General features: G+C 56.6%; 2 protein-coding genes across 7 annotated transcripts; one reads left to right on the top strand and one right to left on the bottom strand.

Annotated features, from left to right (window-relative positions):
• Nucleotides 1-564: 564 nt before the first annotated feature.
• Nucleotides 565-5,114, bottom strand: BCS1L (BCS1 ubiquinol-cytochrome c reductase complex chaperone). Of its 3 annotated transcripts, none has more exons than XM_021526234.3 (8): nucleotides 4,987-5,114; nucleotides 3,928-4,304; nucleotides 3,527-3,666; nucleotides 3,240-3,434; nucleotides 2,972-3,035; nucleotides 2,444-2,613; nucleotides 1,877-1,994; nucleotides 565-1,231 (listed from the first exon to the last, which is right to left on the bottom strand). In XM_021526234.3, the coding sequence occupies exons 2-8, from the start codon at nucleotides 4,245-4,247 to the stop codon at nucleotides 979-981; spliced, it is 1,260 nt and encodes a 419-aa protein (XP_021381909.1). In that variant the 5' UTR covers nucleotides 4,248-4,304; nucleotides 4,987-5,114; the 3' UTR covers nucleotides 565-978. The 3 variants fall into 3 exon arrangements, with proteins under 3 accessions (XP_021381909.1, XP_021381911.1, XP_021381910.1); XM_021526236.3 differs by having other exon boundaries at nucleotides 4,991-5,114; XM_021526235.3 differs by having other exon boundaries at nucleotides 5,077-5,114.
• An 11-nt stretch (nucleotides 5,115-5,125) lies between these two features.
• On the top strand, nucleotides 5,126-15,192 carry ZNF142 (zinc finger protein 142). 4 transcript variants are annotated; one of them, XM_021526229.4, is made up of 9 exons: nucleotides 5,126-5,279; nucleotides 5,689-6,016; nucleotides 6,550-7,173; nucleotides 7,421-7,681; nucleotides 8,156-8,968; nucleotides 9,199-9,376; nucleotides 10,002-13,215; nucleotides 14,108-14,213; nucleotides 14,576-15,192. In XM_021526229.4, exons 2-9 carry the CDS (start codon nucleotides 5,734-5,736, stop codon nucleotides 15,073-15,075), a joined length of 5,979 nt encoding a protein of 1,992 aa, XP_021381904.3. In that variant the 5' UTR covers nucleotides 5,126-5,279; nucleotides 5,689-5,733; the 3' UTR covers nucleotides 15,076-15,192. The 4 variants fall into 4 exon arrangements, with proteins under 4 accessions (XP_021381904.3, XP_021381903.3, XP_085440359.1 ...); XM_021526228.4 differs by having other exon boundaries at nucleotides 7,418-7,681; XM_085584233.1 differs by having other exon boundaries at nucleotides 5,164-5,279; nucleotides 5,689-5,820.
• Nucleotides 15,193-15,273: the final 81 nt, after the last annotated feature.

Here is a 15,273-nt window from a genome sequence, read left to right as displayed (position 1 = left end):
TAAAGCAGTGCCTATTTGCACCAAAATCTATCCAGGTTCCATTGACTGTGCCCCTGTGTATTGCCATGTCCTCTTGGCCCCATAGGGCAGAGGCAAGAGGAGAGCTAAGCAGTGACCTACAATTTGGGTTTGACTTGGAATCCACTTCCCCAGCCCAAGCAAGGTAATACAACCCCCAAAACTGACCACATTAACATAGAACTGACTCTGGGGAAACTGATTTTCAGGAAGAAAGAGGGACTGGAAGGGGGGAGCTCTTGGGAAGATCTGCTGTAACTGGCCAAGGCCTTTCATCTGCCCTCACACAGCTCCAGGGCCCCACATCTCCTTTGGTGGGAAGGACAGTCAGGCCATCTAGGAGCAACATCCAAGCAGATCTGTGGCTTGGCATAACTCAGCAGGACCAGCAGCACCAGCCTGGAGCCTGAGGGACAATGAGTTGTCTCTTAGGAGCTGCTTTTTTCAGAAACACTCTGGATTTGCAGTACTGGCCCTAGTCACGAGGGCTGTGGACCAGCAGCTAGAGGGGTAACTAACAGGAAGATGAACCAGAGAGACAAGAGCTGTGTTGTGCACTTCACAGAGGATATTCACAAACCAGTGAGACCACTGTCCTTTAAAAAGACCAGATGCTTTTAGCAGTGTAGAACCCCAGTGTCCTGCCCAAAGGAAATGCCCTTCTGGGGCACCTCCAGGCTGACCCATAAGGAAGGGGATTCACACCAGGAGCCTTGGTAGTTTACAGCCAACATGAGGCACACACTGGTGAGCAGGGCTGGTGCAGTAGCACCCAAGTCTGGGGAGCAGCAAGACCCAGATTCCCTCCCTTGCTGTGAGGCTGGCAGCTCTGAGTCTCCAAAACCAAGGCATATGTGAACAGAGACCTGGCCTGTGCAGGTGGGCAGCTTCATGGCATCCCCAGGATGGTCAAATCTTTGTCCCAGTCCTCTCAGTGTCACAAGGGAAAGCTGGCCCCTGTCACAGGAGGCTGGAGCTAATGTTTGAAGTGGCTCCTTCAGGGTCCGTCTTGTAAAGCATGAAGTGGCCTTGCACCTGGGCAGCGCTGATCTCTTTGGAGACTGCCAGCGCCTGCTCCGCGAAGCGCTGGGCTGCAGCCGGGGGCTGCTCGGGGTAGAAGCGCTGGAACATGCGGGTGAGCTGCCAGTGGGAGCAATGGCCCACGTACTGCTTCAGATCCACACGGCCAGGGCGCACCAGAGCTGGGTCCAGCCTGTCAGGAGACAAAGGGTGGGGCTGCAAAACCCGATCAAAGCATCTGTTCAGGGTGTCCTGCAGGAAGCCCCTGTCCTTTCTGCAAAGTGCCATGCACTGTGAGATGGTAAGAGGGCAAACAGGTTCATCCCTGGGGAGACTGAGGGGACAAATCAACCCAAAAAAAAAGGAGAGAGCTGGGGAAGGACTGACTCCAAAGGAGGACAAGAATGTCCTGGGAAACAGCTCTGCCCATCTCTGTCCCATAAGCAACTTCCAAAGAAACCCCTAGGCCAGCTCGGTCTGGAGTGAATCAAGCCTGCCACAGCACAGCAGCTGTCCAGGCACTGTGAGCCCAGGCTGCATGTGGGGCTAGCGCTTCACTCACAGCATGGACACAACCCCAAAACTTGCAGCTCCCCATGGGCAGGAAGGTGGTACCACTCCTGAAGGATACAACCATGTTCTGAACAGCAAGTAGGCATCTGAGGCTCCAGCAAAAGGGATCCTGATCAACAATCAAAGGATTTGCATCCCAAGGGAGGATGTAGGAAATCTGAATTCCCAGTCTTCATGCTGGAGGACTGAATAAATAAAGCCCAGCAAAAGGGAGCAAGATTTTCCTGTGTTACCCACCCCGCTCCCTCCGAGCAGCAGCTCTGACCTGTCCACGTAGTTGGTGGTCATGAAGACAATCCTGGCTTCTGTGGAGGCCACACCGTCCAGCGCATTGAGGAGACCACTGAAGGTCAGGCGCCCCATGCCTTGGTACACAGCCGGGTCTGGGAACAGAGGTGTCGGAGATTGCAGCTGTTGGCCACTAACCCTGCACAGGCTTGTGGGCCACCTACCTATCACCTGAGGCTTATGCCAAGCTCCCCACTCACTCCTTGCTTGGAGGCTGACCCTCTGCCTGGCTGGCAGCACATTCACCTCCCCTGCCCACACACACCCATGGGAACACAGAGAATGAGAAGAAAAGCCACCTTCTCCATCATCCTGAAAGTAGCTGGGCAGGAGAAGGACCTTTGCCTGAGGATAAAGGATCCAAATTCCCTATTACAGCCTAGCCAAAACTGGGTAAGTTCCAGTTTGGGCCCTGAGGCCTGAGAGATTCCCCCACTCCTGGTCTCTGCTGGTGCAGTTGAGCAGCCCAGAGTCCAAACATTTTCCAGGTATAACCACGGAACCTCCCTCCTGCTGCTGGCCCAGGAACAGGGGCAATGCTCACTCTCAGCAGCAAGGTCCCGGCTGACGAAGGCAGCATCCACATCCTCCAGCAGGATGATGCTCTGCTGCGGTGCTACACTCAGGAGGTGATTGAGCCGGTCATCAGAGAGGCTGTGGTCACTGAGGCTCAACAGGCAGATACTGTACTCCAGTTCCCCAGCCAGGGCTGTGCTGGAAAGGACAAAAAACACATGGATGAATCACAGTGGGAAAGCCCGCAATCAAGGAAAAATCAGATTTCTCCCCTTAGCAGTAAGGGAGAGGGCAGAGGGGTCCTTTCCCAGCAAGCATCAGGGGCAGGCAGAAGCCCCTGTTTAGCCCACCCATACATACCAGGCAGCACTGTGCAAAGCAAGGGCACAAAGGGCTTGTCACCCTGACCTGTCACAGTACCAGCAGTGCAAATGCTTACAATAGGCACCACACATAAGGCACAGCCCAGCCCACTCCTGTATTCCAAACCCAAACTCATCCACACCCTCTCATCCAAGACTGCTGTGGCCCAGACCAGGGAGCTGACAATACTCACATGAAGCTGCTTTTCCCACATCCAGGAGGACCATAAAGCAAGTAGCCTCTTCGGTAGGGGATCCCTAAAAAGACAGTGTTCTTTTAGGATAACCACCTGGATGGCTCTGTGCTTCCTCCCTCCTGTAGTGCTGTGCTGACCACCCAAAGAGGATACACCTGCGGAAGGTAAGCAGCAGGGAAAAATATCTCCACAGCCAATTCCAGAAAGGACCATGAGCATCCTGCCCACCCCACCCCATACAGAGCACACCACATCAGAGCCTTGCCTCTTTCACTGTACCACTTGGGGTTGCTGATGAATTCCTTCACATCCTGAACCAGCCTCTCTGACACGCCTTCCTCCAGCACCACGGAGCTGAGGGGCCGCCGCCGGCGGGGGAAGCCAAACTGACGCCACTCTGCTCCCACGGCCGTGTACATGATTGTCTTCCCCTCCTGCTGCTGCAGCGCCAGCTCCCGGGCTGCAGAGAGGCAGAGGGGACAGCTGCCAGGGAAGAGGACTTCCAGGGAGAAGGTTGTTCCCAGCAGGACCCCACACAGTTGCCCTACAGACCTTCCTGAAGGATATTGAAGAAGATCTCCCGGTCAGTGCCCAGTGCAGTGAAGGTGACAGACTCCCAGGGGGTCCCTGTGTTCAGGTCAAGCATCTGCGTCTCCCGGCTGCGCTCGATGCGAATCCACTTCCTGCGGTACCTGGGGCAGGAAGACAGGTGGGTGTACAGTGATCCAGCACCACTCAGCTGTGCCTCACTTGGTTCATGCCTCAAGAATACATCTCATGTAAGGAAATAATTTCACACTGCTGAATACAGGCTGCTCTTGCTACTCATCATCTTCCGCCCTATCCCAGACCCAGAGAGGAAGCAGGGCCCTCTCCAGTGTCTCTAGAGGCCCCCCCCAGTTTGCAAAAGGGAGGATCAATCCCCCAAACTGCTTTCCCCTACCCTCCCTTACCAGATGAAATGATTCCCGAGGCTGGGGATAAAGTCGAACTTGGTGCTGACACGCCCACTCTCGTGCTGCAGGTATGATGTCTCAACACTGAGGTGCTGCGTATGCTTGGCATGGTGGGAGACCCAGTTCAGCAGCCATTGGTAGCTCTTATCCTTGCTGGGCACCTCCAAGGTGATCATATAGTGGCGCCTGAAAGCCACCAGCCCAAACTGGGCCCCCTTACGGGCTGCTGCCAGGACTGTGCCCACCCCGACGAGGCCAAACCCAGCCCCGAAATATGGGTTGTCCTTCAGTGCTAAGACAAAGTCAGAAAAGGGCATTGTGGGAGGTTAGGCAGCTCCTTTCCACAGCATTGTTTCTGCACTCCGGCAACAAACCTGTGAGGAAAGACTGAATGGTAGCAAGGAACAAAACAGATCACACACAGTTCCCTGTCCTTTATCATGGCCAGGCCTCAAGGTGAAGGGCTGCCTGGCACGTTTGGATTTCGCACATCTGTGCTTATTACCAAGTGTTCCTGCTGACTGCAGGAATCTTCTCCCTCTCTGCAGACCACTGAGTGAGCCAAGCAGGAGGGGGTCAGGAGGCTCTTGAAGAAGCACAGGAGCATCTGTAGCTTCTTCAGTAAAAACAGCAAGGCCAGAGTTTTACAGGGTTTTATTATTTGAACAGCTAGAAATCATGAGCACGGCACTTATTTAAGGTTTATCGTTTGAAAAAGCTGAAACATCCCCAGGCTGAGTCAAGAGCCAGGTCTTTGCTGCCGAGAACGGGCACACGACGGTGGTAGAAGGCACACCTCCATGTCTAGATTATAGCCGCATGCTCCGGGGGCCTGAAGCTTCTCCACCTCCCTCCGCAGGTCTGTCATGTACTGGCATCGAGGGGGAGCCTTCCCCGCCAGACGCACAGCCACGCTCCGCTCTCTCAGGTACACAACCTCACCTCCACTAGAATAAGGCGTGACCTTCCTCCTTACCAGGGCACCCCGTGGGCAGGGTGCCGCAGCCTCCCCCTGCAGGAGCCCCACCCTCCCCCGCAAAAGACCCGTATCCACACCGGCCTTCCCCGCAGCAGACGCCCAGCCCCGGCCACTCCGGAGGATCCCGCGCCGCTCCCCGCCCCGTTCCAGCCGGCGCCGCCGCTCACCTGCCCGCGCCGCTTCCGCTGCCGCCCGCGCCGCTTCCGGCCGCCCCACCGAGCGGCGCCGGCCGGGCCGGGCACCGCGGCTGCGCGCACGCACAAAGGGCGGCGCTCCCGCCGCCCGGCGCCGCCGCCGAGATGTGCCGGGGCAGCGCGGCCCGGGCCGGCGGGGACAGCCCGGGCTGAGGCCGCTTCGGTGACAGCCCTGGGTAAGGGAGAGAGGCTGCGGGCACCCGGGGACGGCTCGGGGTGAGGAGTGGGGGGCTGGGGGTGCCGGGGACAGCCCGGGGTGAAAGGCGGGGGGCCGGGTGGAGCCCGGCCCGGCGGGACTCGTGGGGGCACCTGCTGGCTGGAGGCTGGGCATGGCTCTAAGCGTGGGCTCGGGGGCCGGCCCAGCTGGACACAGGGAACAAGCCCTGGGTGTTAGGCTCGGAGAGAACGTATAGCTGTCCTTGCACTCTTGTTTACCCCGTGACAGAGGGCTTGCCAGCAGCCTGCTTGAGGCATAGCAGAAAGGAGCCAACATTGAAATACCCTGCCTCTAGACTGGCTGCTCCCCAAAATCCTCTTGGGCTCTGGGATGTCCTTCATTTAAAGTGCTTTCTTCTTCTATTTCAGATTGAGAGGTCATCCAGCCCAGCGTCAAGGCAGTGCCCAGTGGCAATGAGCGCGGCAGTGACTGTATCAGAGGGTGCCAGCAGGGAGATGGAGACCCTGTGTTCGGAGCTGCTCCTGCCCACACCGGGAGAGGTGGGAGCCATGGGAAGCCCTGGTGTGGCCAGCACTGGTCTGGCTGGGACACCCCCGCTGGCTGCCAGCCAGGACTTGCTGCTGGCAGAGGCATCGATGCCTGGGGAAGGGGCACACGCTGAAGGAAGCAATGTGGAAATATTCATCGAGACAGTGGCTGGCAATGTGACACTGACCAGCACGGCCAGTGCCACAGGTATGGGGAGCGCGGACTGGACCCCACTGCAGTCGGCAGAGCTAGACAAGTCTGGCCAGGGTCCCTATCCCAGGTGCCCTCAGATCTCTGACCCTGCATTGTATGTCTGGTGCTATCATTGAGCACAGACCTGGCACCAGCTGGGTGTATGGATGGGGAGAGTGTGGGAGTTGCATGCTGCATGAGGGGGTTGCTCCAGGCTGTCAGCAGGGACCAGGCAGAGATCTCCGCCTAAACTACTACCCGCTAGCATGCTTCCCATGTGGGTCCAGTGTGGGCACTGGACATCCTAACGGGAACGGGGCCAGGCCAGTCTCTCATCTCTGCATGCTTCAAAGTGCAGAGGGACAGAACTGGTTATCATGGCCACCTGAATAGTGGTATTTCCCCTCTTATAGGGGATGTGGTTCCCAAAATGTAACTTGTGGCAAGAGGGATTTATTCTCCTTGTCCGGAGCTGGAACTGAACCACCAGTCCCAAGCTCTGGGTCTGGAAAATGCTCCTTCTTACGCTCATCCCTTGCTCTTTGCAGAGGTTCTGGTCAAAGTGGTGGAGCTGTACTTCTGTGAGAGGTGTGGCCACAGCTTCTCAGAGGCCTCCCTGCTGTCCCAGCACCAGTGCCTGCTGCTGCCCCCACAAGAGCACCTGGAACTCCCAGGGGCACTCTTGGCTTCTGCCAGCGAGGGCCAGAGTGATCCCAGGAGCTCGGAGCTGCCCGGAGCCAGCACACAGGAGGGCTCTGCTCCCGAGTGCCTGCTATGCCCTGTCTGCCAGGAGGCGTTTTTGCAGCCTGGCCAACTCAAGGAGCACTTCAAGACCCACCGTGCCCCGTCGGGAGCCCTGCCCTGTCCCGAGAGGGGCTGCCACTTCACCACAGAGGACCGCAAGCAACTGCGCAGTCACCTGCGCCACCTGCACGGGGCCTCCCCCGTGTCCTGCGCCTGCCGGGCCTGCCCGCTGCTCTTCCCCAGCCGCCAGGCCATGGAGCAGCACCACCGGACACACCTCCCCTTCCACTGCAGCCACTGCGACTTCATCACAGCCAACGCCAAGCTCTTCTGGCAGCACAGGAAGGGTCACACCACAGAGTCCCGTTCTGAGATGCCCACAACAGGCGACCCCCACAGCCTTGACCAGTGCTGCATCTTGCCATCAGGTATGGCTGGGTGAGGGATTGGGGCCTGTGGGTGCTGTAGAGGCTGGCTGTGTCTGTGCATCCTAGTTACAACTGGAGGAGGGGGGGTGAAGCTGGAGGGCAGGGAACCCTGCGTTTGTGCCTCCTTACAGCACAGTTTGTGCCCTCCATCTCGGCCAGGTGTTTTTTCTGTATGTGTGTTAGTGTATGAGGGTGGTTTTCTCTTGCATGGAGCATGATGATCTCTTGTCTTTCCCCACTGAAGCAGCATCAGAAGGGCAGGAGGAACCAGGTGATTGCCACCCTGACTGGAAAGCCAGTACAGCAGAAGCCAGGCCAGCAAAGCCTGCAGGTACTGTGGACAGCTCCTTGAAGGGACAGAAAGCATCAGCTGGAGAAGAGGACTCAGACGGCAGTGGGGAGGAGTCACCAGAGGAGGATGGTGAGAGCCTCTGTGAAGCCGAGGCCAAAGAGGATGGGAAGGCAGCTCCTAAAAAAGTTGGAGTGCAACAGGCACAGCACTTCAAAGGTAGGATGCAGGGCCTTACCAGGAGCAGCTCAGGCTTTGTGAACAAGCACTACATCTTTAGGGCTTGTGGAGGGGCGGGAGCGCGGCAAGGGCTGGCAGGGAAATGTGGCCCAGGTTGGTGGGTGACCTCACATTTCCTGCATGTACCAGTGCACTTGTTCCCCCAACCTCTGCCCAAGCAAATATGTCTCTTCCTGTTACGCATCCTGCCAGGTTTAGGCAAAGGTCTTACCTGGGTTTGGGGACCAGGGGCAGGCCTGATGTAGGCTGTGCTTTGCCAGTGCTGAGTTGGAAAGAACTCATCTGAAGTGTGTTGGTGGCTTGGGGTGGGGACAGTCTCTCTGAGTAGAGGATGGCTGTGTGACTACCCATGTGTATAAATCCTCATCCTTGCACAACTAGATCAGGGACAGAACATCTGCCTGTGCTCTCCATCTTTTCCCTATTAACTGCTCCCCCTCCTTTTTCCCCCAGGGGATGTTGCAGAAGGCTCTGAGTACGTCTACAAAACCCACATGTGCCCTGAATGCAAGCGGTGCTTCAAAAAGCGGACCCACCTGGTAGAGCACCTTCACCTGCACTTCCCTGACCCCAGTCTGCAGTGCCCCAACTGCCACAAGTACTTCACCAGCAAAAGCAAGCTGAAAATCCACATGATGCGGGAGACAGGCGAGAAGGCTCATCGCTGCCCACTCTGCCACTACAGCTCAGTGGAGAAGAATGCTCTCAACCGCCACATGGCCAGCATGCATGAGGACATCTCCAACTTCTACTCCGATGTTTACTCCTGCCCTGTCTGTGAGGAGAAGTTTCGGCTCAGCCAGGCCCTCAAGGAGCACTTGAAGACTCACAAAACTGAGCCCAAGAGGCTGAGCTGTTTCCACGGGGACTGCAACTACTGTGCAGAGGACCGTAAGGAGTTTGTCCGTCACCTCAAGGATGCTCATGGCATCAAGGCAGTGGAGTGCAAGTACCATGCCTGCTCACTGCTCTTCGGCACGGCTGAGGCCATGGAGGCTCACCGGAAAACCCACTACGCCTTCCACTGCCAGCAGTGTGACTTCATCTGCTCCAACAAGCATGTTTTCCGCAAGCACAAGAAGCAAGGCCACGCGGGCAGCGAGCAGCTTCAGTGCAGCTTCTGCCCCTATGCCACTTTCAACCCTGTGGAGTTTCATGACCATGTGGGCAAGATGCACGCCAACGAGAAGATCCACAAGTGCACCGAGTGTGCCTTCGCCACAGCGCACAAGCGGGTGCTCATCCGGCACATGTTGTTGCACACTGGTGGGTGTCCCCTGTAGCAGTCCTAAAAGCTGAGCTGGGATGGGGAAGGTGTCTTGTCCTGCCTCTGGGTGGGCAGGGAGGGCTGGGTCAGAGCTCCTAGGTCCCACCACCAGCTTTGCCAGCCCAGGATCACTTGGCTGAAGTTGTTGCATTCTCCCTGCTGAGCTGGTTTCCCTGCCATGTTGCTTTATCTGGCTGTGATGCTGAAGGCATTTGTGTCTTGCATGTAGGAGAGAAACCTCACAAGTGTGAGCTCTGTGACTTCACGTGCCGGGATGTGAGCTACCTGTCCAAGCACATGCTGACCCACTCCAATGACAAGAACTTCATGTGCACAGAGTGCGGGTACATCACCAAGTGGAAGCACTACCTGAACGTCCACATGCGTAAGCACACTGGAGATCTCCGGTAAGACCCCCTGCTCCACTGGCTTGACAGCATAGTTAGGGCTCCCCAAATCCTACTTCAGGGGTCTGCTTCTGGCTGCACTGTGTGCCATACTTTCTCACACCTGCTCTGCCCTTTCTGGTACATGAGAAATTTGGGCTTTAAACTTACAGCATGGTACTGTGGAGGCAAACCTATTTTTGGTGTTGCTGTGCTACCAAGGAGGTATATTACCTCCAAGGTGCAATTCTGAGCTTGGGTTCATTGTTCTGCTGATGTTTGTGGGTCCAGGCCATATTCAGGACTGCCAAATTATCACCTCCTTTGGGTCTAGCCTACCTCCAGGGATGCTGGAAGTGCTGTTGGCATGCACATGTGAGAGTGTGTGTGTCTGACACAGCATGCTCAGGGAATCTATCTCCAGTCCTTAGGCTGAGAGCGTAAAGCACCAGCAGTGCCAAGGGCTGCAGCAGGTAGGAATTGCCTTTGGTAAGAGCTGTCTGGATGGCAAAGATCAGATCTGGCAAACCAAACAGTACCCCTTCCCTGTTTGTCTGGGATGGGGAAGGAGAGCTCAGCGTGCCTGATGAAGCTCAGCCTGCCCCAATTCCTCGTGCTGCCTGACCAGTTCTGCTTGTCTCTGCAGGTACCAATGTAACCAGTGTTCATACCGGTGTCACCGTGCTGACCAGCTGAGCAGCCACAAGCTGCGGCACCAGGGTAAAAGTCTGATCTGCGAGGTGTGTGGCTTCGCCTGCAAGCGCAAGTACGAGCTGCAGAAGCACATGCAGGCAAAGCATTCACAGAACTACCAGGTACCTATCTTCCAGTGCCAGTATTGCACCTACCAGACCAAGTACAAGCAGGCACTGCTGAACCATGAGAACTGCAAGCACACCAAGCAGAAGGAGTTTCGCTGTGCCCTCTGTTCATACTGCACCTTCAGTAACACAAGCCTCTTCTTCCATAAGCGCAAGATTCATGGCTACGTTCCTGGTGACAAGGACTGGCTGGAAAATTATGCCAGCAAGGAGCTGGAGATCAGCTCATCTGAGGCACTCTTTGGCTATGAGGTCAGTGCAGCCCTGCATGTGGATGCCAGTTCCCCCCTCACTGGCAAGGAGCAGTGGATGAAGGAGAAGCCATCCCAGATGGAGTCCCAGGGAGAAGAAAGCTACCAGCAAGTGTTCATGGTGCCCCTCCTTGAGCAGGATGCCGCTCCACCAGAGAGCAGCAGCGAGGCAGAGAGAGGCGAGGGAGAGCAGAGCTGTCCTATTGTTGGTAATGCCCTGGAAGATGACTGTGTACAAGGAAATGCTGCCACAGGCTCTACTGAGCTCACTGTTTCTGAAGATGTGGCAGAGAGCTGCACCTTGCACTTGGAGGCACTGAATGTCTCATCTGACCCTCTCCTGGAGAACTTGACTGGACAAACCTGTGTGACCCAGCCAGAGAGTGTGGAAATGCTGTCCTGCAAGGAGCCTCCCGGAGCCTATGAGTTGCTGGGCTCCCAGGATGGCCTTGGCTTGGAGGACAGTGGCAATACACTTGAAGACATCCCAGACTTTGAGGAAGAGGTAGATGTACAGGAAGACAAGGTGGTGAAAGGCAGTATAGCAGCAGGAGACAACCAGGGAAAAGACAGCCTAAAGCAGGACATGGGCCACCTTGAAGGGTCATGCTCAGACCACCACAAGGTCATGGCAGACACTGAGGAGAGAGAGACCAGCCAAGCCAAGCTGCCAGAGGCCTGGCTCAGCATGCTGAAGACACCTGAACAGGGCCACCTGCCTGTCCCAGAGGATGTGCCCACCTCTGGTGACAATGCCAGGGGCGGCTCAGAGTCAGAGCTGAAGGCTCTGCGGAAGCAGGACAAAGAGCAGGCAGAGACACTGGTGCTGGAGGGCAGGGTGCAGATGCTGGTGGTGCAGTCGCAGAGCCAGGTCTTTAAGTGTGAGAAGTGTTCATACATCACGCGGAAGGAGAAATCCATGTCCCTGCACTCCAAAGCCAGCTGCCAGAGCCGCCGCACCCCGCTCGTGTGCCGTGAGTGTGGTGCCAGCTTTAAGCAGCAGAGGGGACTCAACACCCACCTCCTAAAGAAATGCCCTGTTCTTCTGAAGAACAAGATCCTCAAACCAACCACTCAGGAGGCACCTGGACTGTGCCAACCTGCTGACCAGCCTGGTGATAATGGTACAGAAACAGCAGAGAGCGAGAAGGGAGGCTCAGAGGAGTCTGGGCATGCTGAGAGCCCTTGGGAAGCTGAACTGCTACCTGATAAAACACAAGCAGCAGGCATTCCTTTGGCTGGGGCACAGACATCAGGCTGTCATGCCTCTGAGAAATCCCTACTGGGTGATTGCACAGAGGTGGCAGAAGAGCCTCCCCAACAAGGGAGTGGGACTGAGCCAGGTGGAGCTGCTGGTGCCTCCCAGCCTGGGAAACCCTCAGAGAAATACCGACTGGAGGGAGGGAAGCTGCACTGCAATGCCTGCTCCTTTGTGTGCTCCCGTGTCACCACCATCACCTCCCACGTGGAGGATGGCTGCCGGAACCTGGAGCAGTTCTGGTGCTCCCAGTGCCCTGAAACCTTCCGCTCCCGGCGGGCCCTCAAGAGTCATTGTGCTGAAAAGCACATCGTGCATCCTGAGGACGAACCCCAAAGGACCGAAATCCCTGAGGGAGACTCACTCAGTGTTGAGAAAGACCAGACCAGTGAGCTCCCACTGGATGCAGCCCCACCAAAAGCCACCCTGCCCAAGAGGAGGCGTTTCTCCTGCCCCACCTGCCCCTTCACCTGCCACCAGGAACGGGCCATGAAGACTCACAAGAAGAGGGGCTGTGTTACCCTGGGTGAGTTTCGCTGCACCTCCTGCCCCTTCACCTCCAAGGTGGCCAAAGCCCTGCGGCTGCACCGCAGGCTGCACCGCAAGCATTACAGCAAGCGGCCACAGCTGCAGTGCCGCCAGTGCGAGTTCACCTGCAAGCAGGCCCGGTGCCTGCGGCAGCACATCCGCATCAAGCACGAGGGGGTGAAGCCACACAAGTGCCGCTACTGCGAGTTCAGCACCACGCGACGCTACCGCCTGGAGGCCCACCAGTCCCTGCACACCGGTGTGGGGCGCATCGCCTGCAGCATCTGCAGCCAGACCTTCGGCACCAACTCCAAGCTGCGCATCCACCGCCTGCGCGTGCATGAGAAGACACCCACCCATTTCTGCCCGCTCTGCGACTACAGCAGCTACCTGCAGAATGACATCACCCGCCACGTCAACAGCTGCCACCACGGCGAGCTCAACTTCGGCTGCTCCCGCTGTGAGGCTCGCTTCAGTTCCGAGACGGCCCTCAAGCAGCACGTCCTGCGACGGCACGAGGAGAAGGTTTCCTACAGCTGCCCACGCTGTGACTTCGTGTGTCACAGCGAGGCCACGCTCAAGTGCCACGTGCAGAAGCAGCACCCACACCTGGAGTGCAGCACCTGCAAGGAGACTTTTGCCACCCGGGAGGCACTGGAGGAACACAAGACGCAGCATTTCAGCCACCGCTGTGAGCTGTGCAGCTTTGCAGCCAAGGAGCGGCAGCAGCTGGTGCGGCATTACATGGAGAGCCATGAGCCGGCTGCCCCCCAGGACAAACCCCTGCACTGCCCTTTCTGTGACTTTGCCTGCCAGCACCAGCTTGTGTTTGATCAGCATATGAAGGGCCATGGGGGCACCCGTGTGTACAAGTGCTCGGACTGTGAGTACACCACCAAGAACAGGCAAAAGATCACGTGGCACATCCGCATCCACACTGGTGAGAAGCCTTACAAGTGCCACCTCTGTAAATATGCCTGCGCTGACCCCTCACGTCTCAAGGTAAGAGCTCTGCTTGGGAATGTATCCTACTCCTTCTACATTGCTTGAGGGGCATCCAGCCACAGGGATTTGGGGAAGAAGTTCCGAAGGGGTGGTTTCATCCTCAGTGTTCAGTGGCTCATACTGAACAGAAATAGGAGTGAAGCAGATAAAAGTCATGTCAGTACAATACATTTCTTCTCTGCTGTTGCAGTTTAAGGGTAAGGGAGACTTTTAACAGAGCAAGAAGGTGGCAGCAGTCTTAAGTTCACTTCTTTTCTTGCTGACATCTCTGGCTTTCTCTGGGTGCAGCCTTGCACCATTCAAAGCAAGTTTGGCTGCTTGCTGGCTTCAGCATACTCTGTGGTGCCAGTTAGACACGGTGCAGGGAAACCTCTGGCTTTCTTGGAAGTAGAGTGTGACCCTGCCCTCATTGCTGTAGGTGATTAGCATCCTGATGCATGGTAAAGGGCTTTTCCTAGAACAGGAAATGTGTGGGTGATGAAGGCATAGGGTAATGGAGGGAGAAATAGTCTGGTTTTGCTAAAAGAAGTATTGACTTTTTTAATGGCCAGGCTGGAGCCTCCTGGGGCCCCCTGGGACAGGCTGTGCAATGTGCTTAGCTCTGTTGGGTTGGCTTTTTTATTTGACTCTGCCTTACATACCAAACTGGGGAGCAAAGCTTGTGCTATCCACAGGCTGGGAAAGAGCACCTCAGCAGTAAAGGAATCTCATCCCGACCCTGGTGCGGATCCCCCTTGCTCATAAACTGGCAAGCAAGCACACAGCCCTCCTTGTCCCATGCAGCTGGAGATGTCAGAACTGTCTTTGAGCATCTCACTGCCACCCCAAAGCCCTGCACATCCCAAGGGCTGGGGACATGGTCTCATCCTGACCTTCTCCTCCTGTTCAGTATCACATGCGGATCCACAAGGAGGAGAGGAAATACCTCTGCCCTGACTGTGGCTACAAATGCAAGTGGGTGAACCAGCTCAAGTACCACATGACAAAGCACACAGGTGAGTGCTGCCCACTAAGGACAAGCTGTCGAGTGCCAGGGAGGGTGTTGGGGCTGCTCCATGCTTCTTTTTCTGCCAGTGGCCCAGCTAGAGACAGAGGAGGACATTTAGGGCATTAGCACATTATCCTAATGTGCTAATGGGGTGGGTGCAGTGCTCTTAGGTGGGAGGGAAGTGTGGGTGCCACAGACCCCGGGTACTATTTTGTGCCTTGGAAATGGGGATTTTGGTGTGCCTGCTAACAAGTTGGGATTAGGGGGAGGTCCCTGGGGGCTTATGCTCTGTTATAGGGATGGAGAGATCCGTGGACTGGAGAGCACGGTGCCCCCATCCCGGTGCCATCCCCTTCCCTGTTGCCACAGGCCTGAAGCCGTACCGCTGCGATGAGTGCGAGTACTGCACCAACCGCGCGGACGCCCTGCGGGTGCACAAGGAGACACGGCACCAGGAGGCTCGTTCCTTCATCTGTGAGCAGTGTGGCAAGGCCTTCAAGACGCGCTTTCTCCTCAAGACTCACCTGAAGAAGCACAGCGAGGAGAAGCCCTACGTGTGCAACGCCTGCGGGCGGGCTTTCCGCTGGGCAGCTGGCCTGCGCCACCACTACCTGACCCACACCAACGAGCACCCCTTCTTCTGCCGCTACTGCCCCTACAAGGCCAAGCAGAAGTTCCAGGTCATCAAACACATCCAGCGGCATCACCCTGAGCACAGGGCTGTTGACCCTAGCCAGGGGGTGGGAAAGGACCCCAGCATACACACCGTCCACCTTCACAGTGTGCAGAGGGAGAGCCAGGCCAAGGAGGCCCCCAGGATGGAGGAGGAAGGAGAGTGCCCTGCAGAGAAGGATGGCACATCACAGTGAGACTGCATCCCAACTGCTTTAAGGCACTGGTGGCACTGACGTGCTGCAGAGATGTATGTGTGTATATACAGGCATATATGTATATTGATTGTAAAATACACAACTGTATAAAAGGAATTGCTCAGTTCCTTTTAATACCATTTCTTTGTGCTGCTTGGAACTCCTGTGTGAACATTGGGCCAGGTGCCCACAGGGAAG

This window comes from Lonchura striata, chromosome 7 (genome assembly GCF_050655825.1).
Source record: "Lonchura striata isolate lonStrDom1 chromosome 7, ASM5065582v1, whole genome shotgun sequence".
NCBI classification, from domain to species: Eukaryota; Metazoa; Chordata; class Aves; order Passeriformes; family Estrildidae; genus Lonchura; species Lonchura striata.
The sequence above is the reverse complement of the archived record's forward strand: the minus strand, read 5'-3'. Positions and strand labels throughout refer to the sequence as shown.